Source organism: Coffea eugenioides, chromosome 3 (genome assembly GCF_003713205.1).
Source record: "Coffea eugenioides isolate CCC68of chromosome 3, Ceug_1.0, whole genome shotgun sequence".
NCBI classification, from domain to species: Eukaryota; Viridiplantae; Streptophyta; class Magnoliopsida; order Gentianales; family Rubiaceae; genus Coffea; species Coffea eugenioides.
In genome coordinates this window covers 4,020,643-4,040,548 of record NC_040037.1, presented here as the reverse complement: position 1 = coordinate 4,040,548, position 19,906 = coordinate 4,020,643, and the positions used below count along the sequence as shown (strand labels likewise).

At 36.8% G+C, this 19,906-nt stretch overlaps 3 protein-coding genes across 3 annotated transcripts in view; 1 reads left to right on the top strand and 2 right to left on the bottom strand.

The window, feature by feature from the left end:
* Positions 1 to 2,268: 2,268 nt before the first annotated feature.
* On the bottom strand, positions 2,269 to 12,089 carry LOC113765021 (calcium-transporting ATPase 12, plasma membrane-type-like). The gene is made up of 3 exons (XM_027309072.1): positions 9,052 to 12,089; positions 2,752 to 2,871; positions 2,269 to 2,572 (listed from the first exon to the last, which is right to left on the bottom strand). The coding sequence occupies exons 1-3, from the start codon at positions 12,087 to 12,089 to the stop codon at positions 2,269 to 2,271; spliced, it is 3,462 nt and encodes a 1,153-aa protein (XP_027164873.1).
* Positions 12,090 to 13,303: 1,214 nt separating this feature from the next.
* LOC113766903 (putative calcium-transporting ATPase 13, plasma membrane-type) lies at positions 13,304 to 16,445 on the bottom strand. Its single transcript, XM_027311064.1, has 2 exons — positions 16,343 to 16,445; positions 13,304 to 16,207 (listed from the first exon to the last, which is right to left on the bottom strand). The coding sequence occupies exons 1-2, from the start codon at positions 16,443 to 16,445 to the stop codon at positions 13,341 to 13,343; spliced, it is 2,970 nt and encodes a 989-aa protein (XP_027166865.1). The 3' UTR covers positions 13,304 to 13,340.
* Positions 16,446 to 16,768: 323 nt separating this feature from the next.
* LOC113765020 (calcium-transporting ATPase 12, plasma membrane-type-like) overlaps positions 16,769 to 19,906 on the top strand; it is a 12,950-nt gene continuing 9,812 nt past the window's right edge. The window contains exon 1 of the mRNA XM_027309071.1: positions 16,769 to 16,941. Within this exon, the coding sequence (XP_027164872.1) occupies positions 16,769 to 16,941 (173 nt within the window). The remainder of the gene's footprint in view (positions 16,942 to 19,906) is intronic.

Genomic DNA, 19,906 nt, shown 5'->3' with positions numbered 1-19,906 from the left:
CGAACCAAAACTCTTCTCAAATTGGGGCATGGGCCCCCCAAAACTCTTTTGAACTAGTGCATACAGCACTTGGATTGGTGCGGTTACACTTAAACTCACTTAAATCTACTATATTTTTAACACTAGGAGGGGAATACCTGCGCATCATGCGGGTGTTTGGTGCCTGTGGTTAAAGAGGATTTTACGGTAGTTCAATCGAATATCAAAAAACTCACGCACATTGAATAACAATATAAAGTAACAAAATATCTAATGTATTCTGGAAGATGGAGAAAGAAATTATGCATGCTACCTTGCTTGGTCCATATATTTTGAAACAAATACTTGTAAATGAGCTTTTCATTAACAAGACTAAATGAACTTTAAACAGATACTGAAACGATTCAGAGAATGGCAATAAACAAAGTGATTATTCACTTAAAGATGTATCTACACAACATTCTTGTTGATGAAAGTAGCCAACTTTTTTAGCAACGACAAAGCCTAGCCTGGAAAGGTTTGGTTCCATTAGAGGATTCAACAATGGATCATCAACCCCCGTAGATTTTGGGTGAACATAATGCTAATTGCCCTTAACATAGGCCTTCGCCTGTAATTTCGTTAACTCAATACTGATTAGATCTTTCTCCCAAAAATAAGGACAATTGAGAAAAATCAGATCAAGATCGAAGTCGTCTAGTATCTCCCGCCAAACCCTTGATGCCATGTTTTGTGCTAAATTGCCACTGATAGGGTATTATTTGTTGGCAATTTTATTATTAATTTTTCCTTTTATTCCAACCAAATATTGTTTTAACTATTAATATCTACTTATATTTGGTATCTGGAATTAATTTCAGGGAGTGGAACAGAAAAGTACAAAAAAGAAGGATCATCCTGGAGAAAATTGAGACTTCTAAAAAGACTTCATAATCTTGGCCCACATTGTTGAGAAGAACCAGACTTCCAATTCCCTTTTTTACTGACTAGGAGTCCTCCACACAAGCACTTCGGCAGAGGGCTCCAATTCTTGGGCTTTTGGAATTTCGGTGGGACCACAGAGACTAGGAGGCATTAGTCATATCTTGGCTTAAAGAAGGAAAACGCACGGGGAGCTCTGATGAAGAGTTTTTAGTTTTGAGCTTTAGTTTTGAGTTTTTCCTTTCTTTTTCCCTTTGTGAGGCGCACGCCAGAGCTTAGTCTTTTAGGATAGTTTTTAGTTTTCTTTCTTTCTTTTTTCCTTTTGTCAGGCGTACGCCTACCGTTCGACAATATTCCCCAACAGAAAAAATATCTTTTATTTCTCGCGTCCTAGTGAAAAACTTGATGCCCTTGCAATCAATTAATTTGTGTAGAGATTTATTTATGCGGCGTGGCTAAGCCTTCCATCTAGTCAAGGATCAACTCGACAGCGCAGTCCCGAAAATCTGTGAGATCTAATTAGTTTTCACGCGTTCTCAATTTATTAATATTTGCACGTTGTCTGCTTGAATTTTCATGGGATTATTTTATTAATTGGATGTCAAGTGTCCGATGTTCAATGTAATTTATTAATCTCCTGCCAAGTTAGTCAATTAAATCCGTAATTGTTTGATTGATTAATATTAGTGGCAACTGGTGTGTTTATATATTAGGGGAACGTGCAATCTAATTTAAATAACCCTCGTAGCGTGTTATTAATTGGGGTTAGATTTTTCTAGTTATTAATGCAATTGGAAAATTAACTCCTACGGTCGTACCTAGGAGTATTTTCTGGTTAGGGGTAATCAATGGTCGTACCTTGGTTATCAATAAATTAAGAAAAAATTGGTCATTAGACTTCGTCGGCGACTATAACTAGTCTATTAATAAATTAAGTGAACCTCTCTTGCATCAATGATTAGGTAAGTGGACTGTGTCTAAGTAGCTGTATCCTTGGTTAGAATTTATTTATTCTTGATTTAATTCCTGCTATATCCGTGCTAGTTAATTATTTATTTTTTAGTTGAATTGTTTAATTGTTTTTAGTTTCATTCTGATAAAGCCCCCCTTTACCAATTGGAATTTCAAAGAGACAAATATCCCCAATCCCTGAGGAGACGACCCTACTTGCCACTGTTTACTGTTTAGTAATTTTTGTCAACTAATTAATTCTGGTATATCGGTTTAAGCAAATTCTTCGGGAACAGGGTGAATCAAGTAACCCATTGTACACCTAGAATCCCTGCTCCAGTACCTAAGATTAATTATTGACTACTTTTAGTGGTATTTAGGTTTTTATTATTATTATTGCACAAGCTCGACGGCCTGTCAGCCACCAACACTATCCCCACTAAAATACACCCTATCAAAGCCAGCATAATTCCTAAGCCATACCTCAGGATTCTCGCCATTTGAATGAGAGGCAACCCATTTGACTGCAATCTGAGAATCTTCATAAGCAATAGACAAAGAATGCTCAGGGGTGAGCCGATAGTTAATTGAAATTGCTATACCACCAGTTTCTACAACTACTATATTAAGGTGCGCGTGATATGTAAGAGAGAAGGCATATTTGATCAAACAGCCTCCACCATGTAAGTAGACCAAAAAAGGAAGTTTTGTATCTCCAAACCTATTCCAACAAAATCACACCATTTAAATTGTATAGAACAACCAACTTTATGGGGAAACAATAATATCAACATTAAATTGCGCTAACAGAGTATCTAATTTTGGAATGAAAGCATTTAGCTAACAATAGAAATTATGATTATACAAAGCAAATCATACCATTAAAAAAAAGAATGAAACCTCACCTCAAGTTGAACCACCAAGAATAGCTTCACCAGAGAACCATATTGAAATCCAGAGTACAATGACAATACAAATAAGTATTTACCGGAAGACGAAAGAAACTGACAGGCGTCAAACCTGTGCAATAATAAATACCTGCTTAAATAAAATACAAATTCTGTATATAGCGGTAAGCAGGGTCGAATCCACAGGGACTGGAGATAATTTAATTTCTTCTCAAGTTCCAGATATGGGGGGTTTTGAAAATGATAGTAACTAAATTACTTGGAATAAATTAATTAAAATAAAATAACTACAACTCAAATAACTAATTATCACAATAAAAATAATAATGGACGAACTCTAGCCAAGAGACAACTTCGGAGATGGTTCACTTAATTCGATCACAGATGCAAGAATTATTCCAGTTACTATCTGATAAATTAGTTATAGTTGTCATACACGCGATAAACAACCAACTCTTCCTCAATTTGTCGATAGCCAAGGTACGACCGTTGACTATTTCTCTAATCAGGAAATAACCCTAGGTACGACCATAGAAGTTCAATTCCCTAATTGCATGAATAATTAGAGCCTAATTCTAACCAATCAACACGCTACGAGGGTCTCTTTAAGTTAGCCTGTCTATCTCCCTGACACAAACCCAATCATGCCAGTTACCACCAGTTTAGAATAATTAAACAATTACGGATTTAACTATCCTAATTGGCTTCAGGTTATTGAATTAATCTAGAATCCGGGCCCTGGATAATCGAATAATAAAACAACCATATGAACATAAAGCAGAAGATAGACAAATACCAGTGAATAATGGAAATAAATAAAAACTAATTCGATCTCACAAATTTAGTAGAACCAAATCATCCGTTGTTCTTGACTAGACAAACTTAGCCACGCCTCATGAGAAAATCTTCAAGTAATTCCATTGAGGTCCAGGCCATCAAAAGAGCCAAGAAAGAAACAAAACTAAACTATGCTCAAAGCTAAAACTATTGATTGATAAGAGTTCTCTGTACGTTTGTCTCCTTTTTAAAGCCAAAAGGAAGTCTAATGCTATCTCTAGTGGTCCCCACACCAAATTCAAAGTCTTGTACGTTTCTTTTCCTAGAGTCCAAATGACTCATGCTTCTTATCCGTGGTCCCCGCACATGTGGACAAAGCCTCCAAAGTACTTGTTGTTCCAAGTCTTTCTACGTTGCTTTCTTTGAAAAGCCCCAAATGACTAAATGCCTTGCACTAACTTGTGGTCCCCACCAATTCAAGGACCCAAAGGTTGAAGCCCTTAGAAGTCTGCATTTTTCCATACAAGTCCCTCCTTTTTGGTAATTTTCTGCTTCAATCCCTGAAATTGGGTCCAATACCAAATATAAGTAAATATTAATAATTAAAACAATATTTGGCAAGGATAAAAGTCTGCATTTTTCCATACAAGTCCCTCCTTTTTGGTAATTTTCTGCTTCAATCCCTGAAATTGGGTCCAATACCAAATATAAGTAAATATTAATAATTAAAACAATATTTGGCAAGGATAAAAGGGGAAATTAACCATAAAATAACCAACAATTTACACCCAATCAGAAACATAACGGAAGAATGCGAAGAGGCAAACATTTGAAGAATTGAAGTTGAAACTAATGCTCAGTATTAAATTCCTTAATAAACCACATTGCCCTTGCTTTAATTGAGATGAAAATGACGTTTGAAGTTCTTCAAGTTATAATAGCAAAGTAATAGTAATAATTGATACAAATCAAAATGAATGTCTCTGCAAGGACATTTAAGTAATTACACAAATAAAGAAGCTATTATGGGTTATACCCATTGTAGAAAAGATGACCAAATAATCTCACATTTCCAAACTACCCAAACCTTTGAACAAATTATCACTGCATCTTTTAGAATACAAGGACATTTCAGTAAACATAATAATACACATGCTATCTAAAGTAATACCTAATACTATAACTATACTCAAAACAATCTCACAATCCCAAAATACCCCTACTCTTGCGGTTGAAATTCAAAACTATTTTTTGACCCAAACTCATTCTTATATAGTATAAGGAAGCACACAGAGAGATTTCTATGTTAAACTCCCAATGTGAGATACAAAGACACACTTAACAAATTTTCATCTTGGCGTGTATCCAACATCGGTAAATAGCAGATAAATAGCAAACAAGCTCAACCTTCTACATAAAAATTTCAACGAATCTCAACGAACAACCAAAATCCCAACGAACCATCAACAAATCAGGATGCAAAAAATTCAATGGATCCCAACGAGTCAAAACTCACAAAAAGGTTTAGCAGATCCCAACAAACTAAAAATCACGAACATAGTAATATTACTCCACCTTCTTCACAAAACCTTTAACGAATTTCAACGGGTCAAATAACTTTTCTTCAAAATCCAATTGAACTCCAATGAACAAAACCCTCAACGAGTTTCAATGGGTCAAATAACTCTTTTTCAAAATCCAATTGAACTCCAATGAAAATTTTTATCCGAAACCCCAATAAAAATTTACGTGGTTCAATTAAATTGATCTATATCCATGGGTGAAAGAGGAGAGAGTATAAAATCCTAAGGTGAAGATGTGAGAGTATAAAATCCTGAGAAATATTTCCTAAGCTCAAAAGACAGTTAAAACCGAAAATACAAAAAAACCTAAATAATATAAATGTTTAATGGTTCAGAAGTCCATAACTTGCTCTTTTAGTTTGATGTCTAACCAAAACTCCTCTCAAATTATAGCGTAAGCCCCTCAAAACTCTTTTGAACTGGTGCATACGACACTTGGATTGATGTATTTAGCACATTTAAATTCATTTAAATCCACTATATTTATAACAATTATAAGGAGAGATTTCTTTGTTAAACTCCCAATATGGAATACAAAGACACGCTTAATATTTTCTATAGTCCAGCTCATGATAAAATGCAACGAAGCAGCGAAGCTAATATGACATTATTATTTCAATCCTTTCACTATTATTTTTATACTGATATTTCAATCTAACATGTGGGAGTTGACTATATAGATCTCGAGAATTCTCATGTCTCTAGAATTAATAAAGTTAATGGATCCTTTGCTATTTAGGTGCGGTATGAGTAACAGTTTCAGCTCTGCCCTGGGGCGTTAGATGCAGCGCATTATTACTGTACCATGGAATGCATAGCACTTGTAGTAAAACATAACACTAACTACAAGGTAGAATCTGTGTCATTCTCCTTCGAAAAAAAAAAAAAAGAATCTGTGTCATTCGTGGTACTGATTTGTAAAATGTCAATTACTGAGCATCAGAAACGTGAAATTTCAGCCATCAAATAAAATTGTTCCTGACAATTTTCTTTATAGGTATATGTTAGGGAAATAATGTTAGTAATTATAGTTAAAATAGTTGAGAGTTAGTTAGATATGACAATGAAGCCAATATGCTATACTGAGAAAAGCAATTATCACAATTTTAACTTTTTTTCCTCACACTTTTTAACGACTACAACTATAGGGATTACTTTCGATGAAATTTAATCCAACCAATCTGAAGTGTATAACTGAGGATTCCAGTAAGTTGTTTCTACTGTTTTTTTTTCTTCTCTTAATAAGATTGTAATTAATCCATGATTTTAGAACTATTACAAACAAATTACAACTCAACCCGCAAAATAGTTAAATTTAAATCCAAGATCTCTAATTTCTTATAGCTCAACTGGTGAATGTTGCACTCAAAATTGACAGCACAGCCATGAATATTACGATATATGCTTGAAGAAAAAGTAAACTGCCTCTCAAGTCCAAGGTCGATCAAAACTAACAAAAGAAAAAAGTGTGAGACGGAAGTCAACGGACATAACACAAAATTCCACAAAGTCACCAGAGCCCAAGTCGTCTCTCAGTCTCCCTAGCACATATTAAATGACAAATATTTGCACACTAACTACTGGGCAGAGAGGTGAAGCAAGTATGAATTGATCAGTTGAGGTGCTACTTTGCTTAATTCAGGTTAGACATGTTTGTTTCTTCCCCCTCTGCCTCGAATTATGCATGCATTCGGAGACAATGCAGTTCTATTTGTTGGGTTTGTATGAATTTGAAATTGCATGCATTGATTGTGTTTTTGATGGGTTCTTTAGAACTGCTAGTTGTATAATGCCTCGTTGACTTCGTTTGCTGGCCTCAAAAGTTAAGCCGAAAGGGGAGATGTTTATAACGTTTTGTTAAATAACTACTGCAAACAGAAGAAAGCATATCTACCAGGGAGGAATAAAGCATGAATAAAAGAAATCTGAGATTTTCGCTTCATTTGGAGTGTGGGTAAAACCCATCTGAACAATTTTACTGTAGTTGAAAGCTTCTGAATTCTTATTCCGTTGGACGGATTTTGAAACGTCCCTGTTATGTTTCTATTTAGTTAGACATAGGACAACTTCACTTACTGAGGATAATTATCTTGTTCAACAATATATGCTCCATTACAGCATTTTTTTTTTTTGAATATTTTCTGATACATTGGCTGTCATGTTAACCAAATCAATTTAGGAGAATGAATTTGGTTTTTGCACATTTTGTTGGATTGGACGGCTGTTAACTTTGGCTGCACCTTTGAACATGTGTCTTATGAACTTGGTTCTCTTATAGGCAGTATGTAATCTAGGTTATAAGATCACAGATCAATTAATGAATCCGTGGAATGAGATGTTTCAGATGTTTATGGTTTTTAACTGCAACGGCAGTTTAACTTCTTCACCACAGTCTTCGTTACAAATTGAATCTGATGCCTGACTCTAAATCTGCCCTGAACTAGGTGAATTTGGATAGGCTTTTCACTAAGTTTTTGCGATGGCATGGGGCAACTTGTTCTAATATGATACTTGTCTAATGTCCATCCTATGTTTCCTCTTGAGCTTTCTGTGAGGAGCATCATCAGGGCATTTGTCTCGGATTCTGCCATCAGCTAATAAGTTACATCAATATCCTAGATAAGTCTGAAGAAAAGGTAAGGTTTCAACATGTCAAAGCCAAAGAAGAAATGGAATTCACCAAGAGTTCAAATTTCTTCAAGAACATGGTATGTGTATGTTTGACAAAGATGTTGAATGATGTAGACTGTGTTTACCTTCTCATGATATGGAAGACCATGGTTAACTTGCTTCTAAACTGTTCAAACCTGCTGGTGTATAAACTGAATAAAGATCTCAATTAAGGTATGTCAAAATGTCTAGAAGAGAAAGATGATGTTTGAAAACCTTAATAGCTAGAAACTCTTGTATTGGATAGGAATTATTAATCCACAACTACAGCTTCTGATATTCTAAAATTTACCATTTTGAGTTACAGTAAGGTTCGTGATTATTCTTTTCCACTTTCGGAGTATCCTCGTAGCTGATCTTCCTGTTCTGCCCACTTATTTGGACGCACATATTGGCCTGTCTATCTTCTTTCTGTAAAATGGAGTTTACTCTGATCTTCCTGTTTTGCCTACTTATTTGGACACACATATTGCCCTGTCTATCTTCTTTCTGTAAGATGGAGTTACTCTCTTACAATTAGTCTTTGTGTGGGAGTGATAAAAGTTCTTTCAGAACTCAACCAATCAAGTTCTATATATTTCCCATTAGCCCAACTTTCTTAGCAAATTTCGTGAGACACTGAGTGCAAGAATGGTTTCTGTTATACAGTCCGTATAAAGCAAAGAAATATGAAAGTTTATATAAATTTAGCTATTTCAATCCTTTCATGTATTTTATATGACTTAGCATCTGGGAGTTAACCTAGAGCTTGAGGGATTGGTTACATCTTCCAAACAATAAAGTTCAGGATTATTTTCTTTGTTAACTGTCATATGAGCGACTCTAGACTATTGCTGTGTTAGATGCATTAATTATACTAGTGTACTCTGCAATCCATAGCACCTGTAGTAGAGCATGATAGAGTACACAGCAAAACCTATGTCATCAGTGGTGTTGATTTGTAAAATGTCAATTATTAAGCATGAGAAATGAAAAATTACCAGACATTAATGAAATTTGTTCCTGATTATTTTCTCAAGTGGTATAAAAAACAGCAAAGGGTTGGTTAAGCTATACTGAGATCTCTAAGCCACTATGTTTCCGTACCTAGGATACTAAAGATAAGCAAACAGCAGAAAAATTTACAGATGGCTCAACCTAACAGTTGAAATTACAGAAGATTAACTTTGCTAATAAATACTTATCAGATGGGCCATATCAGTTTTACTCCAGCAGCTTATAAATGTGAAGAAAATGGACATTTTATCCTCTCGACTAGCCACCCAATTGGCCAGGCTAGAACAGCAATTCCAATGCATATAATCCATTGCTTCCAAGACAGTTGCTTTGTATCTGCTAACTCCTTTAACAGTTCCACAATCAATACCTGAAGAAGAATTATCGCTAGGATTACACCCCAAAACATTTTCCTTTTATGTATCCCTTTGAAGAAGTTTCCTTCAACTCTTTTCGTGTTGAATATGACAAAGAGCTCCCAGAGAACAAGGATGTTGAAGATCATGGTATCCTTTATTTTGGCATCCAGGTTGAAGGTTGATTGACCTTTGAACTGTATGGTCAGGAGAACAATGATAGGATAGACAGCTTGTCCCACTATATTCTTCCACATGATGCTTGTTATAAATGGCTGCTCCTGGTCTACTCGTGGCAATTGTCTGAGCTCTTCTGGTGGTTCCTCAATGGTGATAGCCAGTGCAGCCAATGCACCAACTATCAACTTCACCCATAGTACTTGAAATGTTGCATATGGGACTTTACCTGATGAAATGGCCGCAACAATATTGATAGTGGGAGGTTCTTTAGCAGAAACTGCTGTTACGAAGTCTATCACAAGACAAGCAATGCTAACAGAAAGTTGGAACTGTGCATACATCTGGATTTTGTGATACATACCTCTACCCCACCTCAATACTCCGGCTACAGAATCAAAATTATCGTCCAAAATGATAATGTCCGAGTTCTCCTTTGCTTGGCTTGTCCCTTGAATTTCCAGAAAGAGGCCTGCATTAGCTTCCCTTAGCACAATTGCGTCCCCTATGCTATGTCCAGTAACTGCAACGACATGGCCTCTCTGTTTCAAGCCTTGGACCATATGAAGTTTATCCAAAGTAGAAGCTCGTGCCATCACACGGATTGTGCCACATTTCTCTTTTATCTCTGTTTCTGCATTACTTTGCAAGCTTTGACGGTCCACTATTTCTTCTGTTGTCTCATCTTGAGTTGGATCAATAATACCACATTCAATGGCTATGGCTCTAGCAGTGGTAAGATCACTTCTTGTGACCAGTTTGATATCCACTTCTGCTTCCCGGCAGTCCATCACAGCCTTTTGTACCTCTGGCCGACATGGGTATTTCAAGCCTAGGCACCCTATGAAAGCTGAGTTTTCTGCTTTCAGCTTGGGGTCAAAGTTTATAGCGTCATCACTATGTTCTTCTGACACTTCTTTATGTGCAAATGCTACACACCTGAGACCCTTAGACTTCATCTCCTGAAATATTTGCTCCAAGTTTTTTATTGCATCAATAGACATATGTTTGATGATCCCATCTTCATCATAATAATGTGAACACATGGCCAATATGATTTCTGGTTGGCCTTTCTGGTGCACATGAATAGTATCACTGGTATTCCTCTTGATCCATATGCTACTTTGAGTGTTCTCAGAATTGAAGCTTTCTGGGCTGTGAACGGCACAATTTGCTCGAACTTGTTCAACATTGACTTCCATATCTTGGACAGTCCATGCCTGAATTGCACTGTGAACTTGACTCTCAATAAGTTCAATGGGAGATCCTGATGAGACTTCAGTGCTTCTCAAAAGCATACCTTCACAGAGCAGTTGAAGAACATCTCTTGGGATGATTGAGGAAGTTCCTGCATTGAGAAGCTTCTTGCCAAAACAAAATTCACTTATTATCAGATGATTCAGGGTAAGACTTCCTCTTTCATCCGTGCAGATTACAGTTGTGGAACCAACTGCTTCACAGGCTGAAAGATTTCTTACTATTACCTTTTGAGATGCCATCCTTTTGGTTGAGTAAGCAATGGTTATCATGACAGCTAGAAGCAAACCTTCAGGGATGGCAGTTGCAGCAATAGCAGCTGGGGTGGCTAGAATCCCTACCACAGCATTGTAGACTTCATGGATTTTTGTCTTCCCTGCAGTGAAGTCTGATTTTCCTTCCCCATTCCGCATATTCCCCATAAAGTAACGAACAAGCAGTACTACCAGGACCGAGAAAGCAACCATTAAACCGACTTTAGCTATTTGTATCGTCAGCTCATGTAGCTTCCTCTGTAATGGAGTTCTTTGCTCAATATCATAGTTTTTTGAGCTCAGCATCCTCCCCCTTTCTGTGTTGAGGCCAACTGCAGTCACGAGCATTCGAGCAGAGCCGTTGATCACCTTCATGCCAGAGAGAAAGAATGGATTACAGCTTTCATTGACTTCAATCGATTCCCTCCCTGCTGTCATGCTTGACTCGTCCACTTGTAAAGAGTTCCCGTCTATGAACAAGCCATCAGCAGGAACTTGGTCTCCAGTCTTCAGGCAAATAATATCACCAACAACGGCTTCAAACACTGAGATGTACTTCCGCTGCCCATTCCTGATAACAAAGACAGAGAAGTTATCACGAGCTTTTGATAGCCTAAAGAATTGTCTTCTAGGCCAGAGGTTACTCGAAGTAGTGACCATGATCACCAGAAAGACGGCAACCAATATGCTTCCCCCATCAGACCATCCTCTCAGCCCATGACGTGCTATACCAAAACAGAGTGAAAGTGTTGCACAGATAAGTAGGATAATAATAATGGGATCACCGAAGGCCTCAAACACTGTGTGCCAAACCCTTGGAGTTGGCTTCTGAACAGCGTTTGAACCAAAGTCAAGGCGCCTACGGATAACGTCTTCATCATCACCTGGGATACCCTTTTCAGCATTTGTTCTGAGAAATGAGGCGACGCCTGGAACACCTCCAAGCTGACGAAGCTGCTCAATGTTTTTGAGGCGGGCAAGCTCAGATAGGCGTTCCGGTATGATATCAACAACTGTGTCAGATGGAGATGGCAGAAGATTGTCCAACAGCCCACTGTAGTTTTCAGCTGCATTATCCCTTGCTCGGGAGAAGGCATTGATGCTACGGAGCATTGTGGAAATTGCACGCCACCTCTTCTGAGCATCGATATATATGGGTGTCAACTCCACACCTTGGTTGTCCACTACTTCCTCTCTTACAAGGGAGAAGGCTCCGATGCTGCCGACAGCATCCAAACTAGCTTCAAGTGTGTCACTCATTGTTTTGAGATTATGAGAAGTGGTGTAATCTCTTCTCAGTCTATATATAGAGAGTTAGGTAGTGAGCAATTCCTGTTGGTTGAGTAATTGGCTTGGATCTCCTTTTTGCATATTATAGAATTGTGATTTGCACACCGCGTATATCTTTGGCATCGAAACATAAAAGAAGTTTCGTGGAAAACGTTTTCCATTCTTTTCAAAAACTACTGTTCTTATGCTTCTTTTTATGACTCCATGAGTTGACGTTTGTCTTTCATTGCTTGTCTTGTACCTAGCGGAATAAGTTAAGATTCTGTCCGTACAAAGGAAGTGGAATTAGTGCGTCGTATGAATGTTTGCTTCAATAGCTTAAAAGTCTTGATCAGCTAATCTGAAGATATCCCTCTTCTTATTCCAATCACCTAATCACAACACGTTGATTACTATTACAACGTGTCTGCTTGAGTGCTTGTAGACTTCACGTCATGGATCTGCTGAGGGTTCGAATATTCGACTACCGCGTTTAAGTAAATTGTGGACGAATTTCTCAATGTTTGTGTTGGTGTTCCCTATCCAAGATAGAGAAGAAAATTCCGTAGTTTTTTCGAGATCACAAAAAATTGTTAATCAGTGGATCACTCTGACAGCTGAAGCATCTTAGAAGATCCGTTCACTATGAGTAGTTTGTCCTGATAGCTCCAAAGAACCACTCATAATCTTGAAAAAACAAAGGTTGAAGGAGTATTTGACTAGGATCATTCCATTGGCAGCATCTGTCAGGTCTAAAGATGAGATCATGGCGGCTCAGGTCATGTTTTCGTCAGGGTACATACTTCTTGTCGAGATTTTCTATACATTTTCTTGGAGCCTGCTTGGTTTTCATGACAGTAAGCTTGGGAAAATTTCTATCCACCACAAATTTTGAAATCCTCTATTTGTTATCTAATCCATATATATGCGTGTCTTTTGTCTTTTTGAGCTTCCTTGATTGAGCTCTAATCCTTGCGCCTTAATATTGCGGCACTGAATATAATTCCAAATCAACCCTGCCAATGTTCTTGTAAAATTTGAGAGCAACTTTGAAAAAAACAAGAAGTGGGGGGCTCGTGACCTTCCTGCTCCATTCTCATGATATAATAATATTAATAGTAGAAGTTTATAATATTGGTAAATTTAAACATTGAACTAGCAAAAATTTACTACAGAAGTACATTATACAAGGATACTACGTACAGAATGCCTTTCGCTGGGATATTGAACATACTGATCAATTTACATGCATTTGAAATTCTCCCACTTGAGATAACTGAACACTGGTCTGTCTGGAACAGGTATGCACTTGACAATCCAGCCAATTGGCCAGGATGCAGCTGCAATTCCTACACAAGCTCCCCATTGCCCCCAATTCAACCTCTCTGTATCAGCAAATCTCTTCAAAAATTCCACCATCACCACTTGAAGAATAATTGTTACTCCAATAATTCCCAAGAACAACTTGTTCCTGTGTATCCCCTCAAACACATTCTTCCTCTCAAGTTTCCTTGCATTGAACTCATTGAACACTTGGCAAAGAACAAAAGTGTTGAAGATCAATGTATCGTTGACCTTTTTGCTAACACCAAAGATTGCTTTACCTTTGAACTGTAATGTCAGCAAAACTGCTATCTGATACAAGGCTTGAGACATTAAGTTCCTCCACATGGTGTTGGTGATGAGGGGCTCGGCACGCCCCACTGGAGGCTTGTCCATGAGATCCTTTGTTGGCCTTTCTGTTGCTAGTGCTAAGGCTCCAAGAGTATCCATGATGAGATTTACCCACAAGAGTTGAACCGCTGTTAATGGTACTTCTCCAGCTGAGATTGCTGCTACAAAGTTGATCACTAGAGCTGCCACATTTACTGTGAGTTGGAACTGAATAAATTTCTGGATATTGCTGTATACACACCTTCCCCATGTAAGCACTGTGGCAACAGAAGCAAAATTGTCATCCAAAATAACAATATCTGAACTCTCCTTGGCGACTTCAGTGCCCTGAATCCCCATAGAAAGTCCTATATCAGCTTCTTTCAATGCTGGCGCGTCGTTTGTTCCATCTCCAGTCACCGCTACAACATGACCTTTCGCTTTTAAGCATTTGACCATGAGATGCTTGTCAAAAGGAGATGATCTCGCCATTACAACAATTTTATCAACTTTTTCCATCCGTTCCTCATCCGTGTAGTTGCGAAATTCGACACCTTCTACCACCAATTCATCGTTAGCCTCAAGATCAGGCTCAAGTATTCCACATTCAGTGGCTATTGCTCTTGCAGTGAAGACATTGTCGCCAGTGATCATTTTGATCTTCACACCAGCATATTGACAATCTTCCACAGCTTTCTTCACACCGGGGCGACAGGGATCCTTTAGGCCTACAATCCCCAAAAGGATCAAGTTTCTGTCTTCTAATGTTTGCTGTATTTCTCCACTGGCATCATTGGCTTCTGTAATTTGCTTGTGAGCAAATGCAATGCATCTCAGACTGCTGGCAGCCATGCCCTGTATTATTTCTTCAAATTTCTTCCTCTCAAGATGATCAAGCAATGTCACTTCTCCTTCAAGGTTGTAGTAATGCGAGCACATTGCTAGTATCATTTCGGCAGCTCCTTTCCAGTGGACATGAATCGAGTTATCCACCATTTTCTTCATCAACACTCCACTTCTTTTCTTCTGCGAATTGAATGCTTCGACATGAAGAATGGAGCAATTCTGTTTTACTCTCTCCATGTCCATATTTAATTCCATCACAGCCCAAGACAGAATTGCTTTCTCAGTAGGACTTCCAGAGAACTCGAGGCCCTCAGTTCCTAAATTAATCGGCCTATAGACACTTCCTGTTGTGTTTAGGCTCACAGCTTCACGAAGCAATTTAAGAACATTGGTTGAGAGAGAAATGTAGCTATCTTTCTCTACTGATTCCTTGCCCAGCCAAAATTTTGTTACTGTCATTCTATTCAGAGTAAGAGTACCTGTTTTGTCTGTACAGATGGTTGTAGCAGAGCCCATTGTTTCACAAGCAGAAAGCTTTCTCACCATTGCTTGATCAGCCATCATTCTCTTCATCGAATAAGCAAGTGTAAGTGTTACAGCCAGAGGCAAACCTTCTGGAATTGCAACAACTACAATTGTTACGGCTGCAGCAATAATTTTCACCACAGAATTGATCACATCATCAGCCTTTGTTTTGCTGCCATTGTACTCCTTGATTCCATTTGCGTCCTTTGTATGACCAGTGAAGTAGCGAACTAATAGCACCAAAAGAACTAAGAAAGCAACTGCTAAACCAACTTTACCTATTGCTGAAGTTAGCTTATTGAGGCGCGATTGAAGAGGAGTTTTCTCATTGGAGTCCTGGCTAACAGAGCTCATCATTTCCCCCCAAGTTGTGTTCATTCCAACAGAAGTAACAAGCATCTGACCATATCCATCAGCTACTTTGGTACCAGAAGTCAAGAATGGATTCTGGTTTTGATTAACTTCTAGATGATCACTTTCTCCAGTCATGCTTGACTCATCAATGCGTAAGGAATGTCCCTCCAAGAATAATCCATCAGCAGGTACCTGATCACCAATCTTCAAGCAAACAACATCTCCAACAACGATGTAAAAGATCGAAATTTGCTGTCTCCTGCCATTTCTCAGAACTTCAACTGGGATATTGCTGCTGACCTTGGAAAGCTTCTCGAATTGCAGGTTCTGCCTAAAATTACTGATAGCTGAAACAGAAATAACAAGAAAAACAGCAACAAATATACTTCCACCATCATACCATCCTTCTTTTGGACCATTCTCTTTTATCCCAAAACTAAGAGATAGTGCAGCACATGCCAAAAGAATGGCAATTGTAGGATCTTGAAAAGCTTCCCAAACAAAATGGAAGAATCCCTTTTTGGGAGGCTTACGATATGTGTTGCTTCCAAAAGCTTCAATTCTGCTTAAAATATCTTCATCATCATCACCATTTAATCCATGCTGAACTTCAGTATTGAGAGAAGTAGCTATACCTTGAACACCACCGAATTGGACAAGCTGACCAAGGCTTTTGTCCCGGACAAGCTTTGTGAGGCTTGGCTGATCAACATTGAAAAAGTTGGAGTAATCTTTAATAATATCGATAGTGACTCTATCTGGAGATAGTTGTGAAATATTGCTTGTTTTCTTCGTTGCTCTTGGTGATGGAATAAGCAAAATCTTGCTAGCACGACGTACCAGAGCATATTTGAAGGCCCTTGAACAATATATGGTTACAAAAGCCGAGTGCCATCTCCTTTTGTTATTTGAACTGAGTTGATTAACCAAGCTCTTGCAACGTAAGTTTGCAACAATTATTGCCAACATATTCTCCTAAAAGTTGGTGAAAGAAAAAAGAAAGTGAGAAAACTTAATGATGTCTCACAAAACATCAGTTCTACACTGGTCCATTATGAGTAAATGTGATTTTTTGAGAAACAGTATAATATTTTGAGTAAATGTGATTTACTCAGAGCCATAGTAACTAGCAATATATTTTTACAAACAGAAAACATCATAATGGTTATCCTTATTGAAGAAGATACTAAATAAGATCGCCATATACCATTGGATGTGTTTATTTTTACCTTAAGGATGTATTATCATATTGTCATTGTACTACTGTTTGATATAATGAGAACGAAGTAGGGATGCACCGTCTACACTACAGAAGGATATGCTGCTATATTCATCATGGTGCTACAGAAGGATATGTCGCCAGATATGCATTGTCTGCATTGCAGAAGGATGTGCATGCATTTGTGAGAGCTGTTCTTGTACACATGCAGTGCACGCATTCTGGGGTCCTTGGTAAATCTGGAAAGTAAATAATGTGTTTGGATGGAAGATTGTGTGGAAAATATTTTTTTGGAATAATATTATAATACTTTTTGTAATGTGTTATGCGTACATGAGATAAAAAAAAAATTGGCTGAAATTTTTTTAAAAAAATTACAAAAATTATTAATGATATGAGCAAAAAAATTTTAAGTGTTTTCCACGAAGACAAGCAAGAATGGCAAAAGTAGGCTGAACGCGCTTTATTGAGTGTTTACTAGTTTACGAACCAAAAAAAAATTGGCTCCGTTTGGATTAACTGTTTTTTGGGGTGTTTTTGAAAAATTTTACTATAGCAGAGTTTTTAGAGTATATTTTGAAATATTTTTAGTATATATTTTGGAATATTGAAGAGTAGTAGAGTTTTTAGAATATATTTTGGGATTTTTTTTAAACATTAAAAAAAATTAAGACTACTTTTTAAAAAATTTTATAATATTTGAAAAACTAATTTTTGAAAAACTCAATAATTTTTTAAAAATTATTTTCTCAAATTCAATCCAAAAGATCCTAGGATTTCGGTTGAGAAAAATGTTGAAAAAGAAATCATGGGAAAAAGAAAAAAACTTCTCGAACTAGCTTTGTTAATCCGTGTCGGTGAAGCTACCAGCCGCATTGATATCCATGTATAAGTTTTAAACATGATTCGATGTACTACGTGGCCCGTGGGAATAAAATTTTGTATTTGGGGTACAAACTCCATTTAACACTACTCTACTTTTAGGATGCTTATGATCAGTAGTTTAGCAAGGAAGTATCTAATTTCCTCTGTAGATATAAAGGTTCAACCTAAGTAGGATCGTAGACAAGACGACCTTAATCGAGTAGCTCGTGAACTTGTTTCATCAAAATTCAAGCTCGAACTCGCGTTAGCTGAATCGTTTGAGCTACTTGACGAGTCAAAGTGGATAAAATTTCTAAGTAAACCTAAGGACAAAATTTAGTACTTATCTTTATTTCATTTTTTTTTTTCTATAGAGTATATATGTACACTAAACTAAAATTGATAGGAAGCTCATGCAAGTATGGAATGCTAGCTTTAGTTTGGGTTATAAGTAATGGAAGGCATGCAGGCTTGCAACTTATATTATTATGTACCATTAGAAACAAACCAAAAGAAGGAACAAATAAAAAGTAACCAAAATACATATAGATAAGAACAAAAGCTAAGAAATGGAAGACTCACAATATAAACTTCCACGCTTTCTTCTCTTGCGTAGTGCCAATGTACGTATAATATGTCTTGCCTACAGAAAAGACAAGTTCCTTGTGCTGTAGTTCCAACTCCTAAGTTCCTACCAGAGCAAAATGAGCAACCAATGATGCTGCATTTCCAATTCAGGTGCCTGCCTTTATATAGGATTCCAGTGCCGATTTATTCTTCTTAAACGACTCGTACGCGGGTTATACAAATTGCAGTCTGCTACAGCTCAAAGTACTGTGAAGTGTGAATTTACGTCGGATTAAAATAAAACTGTGCTTTACTGGTAGTTAATGCGGTAAAACTGTTCTTACTAATGCTTTTTTTTCTTGGTAGTTCGTGCTCGAGCTCCGGGAATTGAAGATTTTTATGAGTTCCAACTTCCAAGAATAATATAGACGAAAGACTTTGAACTTGAAGGGCAAGACTTACTTATAATTACTACTACTTCCTCCTCCGTCCCATGAAAATACACTTCCACTTTGACGCATATTTAAAAGAAAAATTCTATATTAAGCGATAGTATAAACTTGGCGACAGAAATAAACTAAAAAATGGTCCACCTTTTTAATTTTAAAATTTTCATTTTTGTACCTATAGTTTTAAAATGTAGTGATTTCCTTTTTTGGTAAATGAACGCTATTTAAAAATGTAAGTTAATGCGATCATTTCTGCTTAGTACTTTACTCATATGCCTTCCCATTAATACTAGTTTTGGTTCATCAAATAGCATTGATAAACTAACTACTACCTTTTGAAAGGGAAATAAGTCTGCAATTTGGGACAATTATTAGAAAAAGAAAGGTGAATCTGTCTTTATGACTGAAAGGAATGCTACTAGTAAATTAAGTTGATCGTTCCTTAGTACAAAAGTGTTTTGACTTTGTCAACGGTGCCGTCTACGCGGTCTGGCCGCGCTAATGTCTTAAAGAGAGGGAGCGAAGTTTTCATAATTTCCACTTTTTTGTCGACCACCAGCTTTAGAAGTTGAATAATCTGCCAAAGAAAAACGGGCTAATCATAGAGTTCCGGGTATCAAGCAACCTTCCCATTCATGTAATTTCCTTGGGAATTTCTCGATTGATCCGAATCCTAAGAAGCAATGATGGAGCCATGGGGCGCCTGAATTTTGAAAATTTTAGTTCATAGTGTGTAAATATGCATGTAAAACCCTCCTTCCTAATTTTTCATAATTTTAGTTTATATTACGAGAGTTTATATATATATATATATATATATATATATATATGAAATAGCCATCTTTGAATTAATATTTTGTTTAAAAAATTATTTACTTTTTCATTGTCATAATTATTTAACTTTCAAAAAAGTAAACATGTAATCGATAATCCATAGTAAATTAAACCAATTTGATATATTATAATAAAAGATCCAATTCATAATTATCAATGGGCCAAAACAAATGTAATTATTTTATTGGCTCATATACAAATATACAATTTAGTTCAATTGATTAGATTCGTTCTCACTCTTCCTGTATCATTTGCATCTAAAGAATGGGCATTTTCAATTATGAAGATAATCAAGACAATTCTAAAACAAGATGGAAGATAATTTCTTGAATGATTGTCTAATTGTGTACATAGAAAAGAATGTAAATCTCAATTTATTTTTAAGAAAAGAGGTTGAAATTTTAGTATATGTTAACATAACTTTTATTTTTTAATTAAAAAAAGTTATATTTATATTGCATAGTTTTTTTTTTTTTTTTTTGCATAAGCGACATATT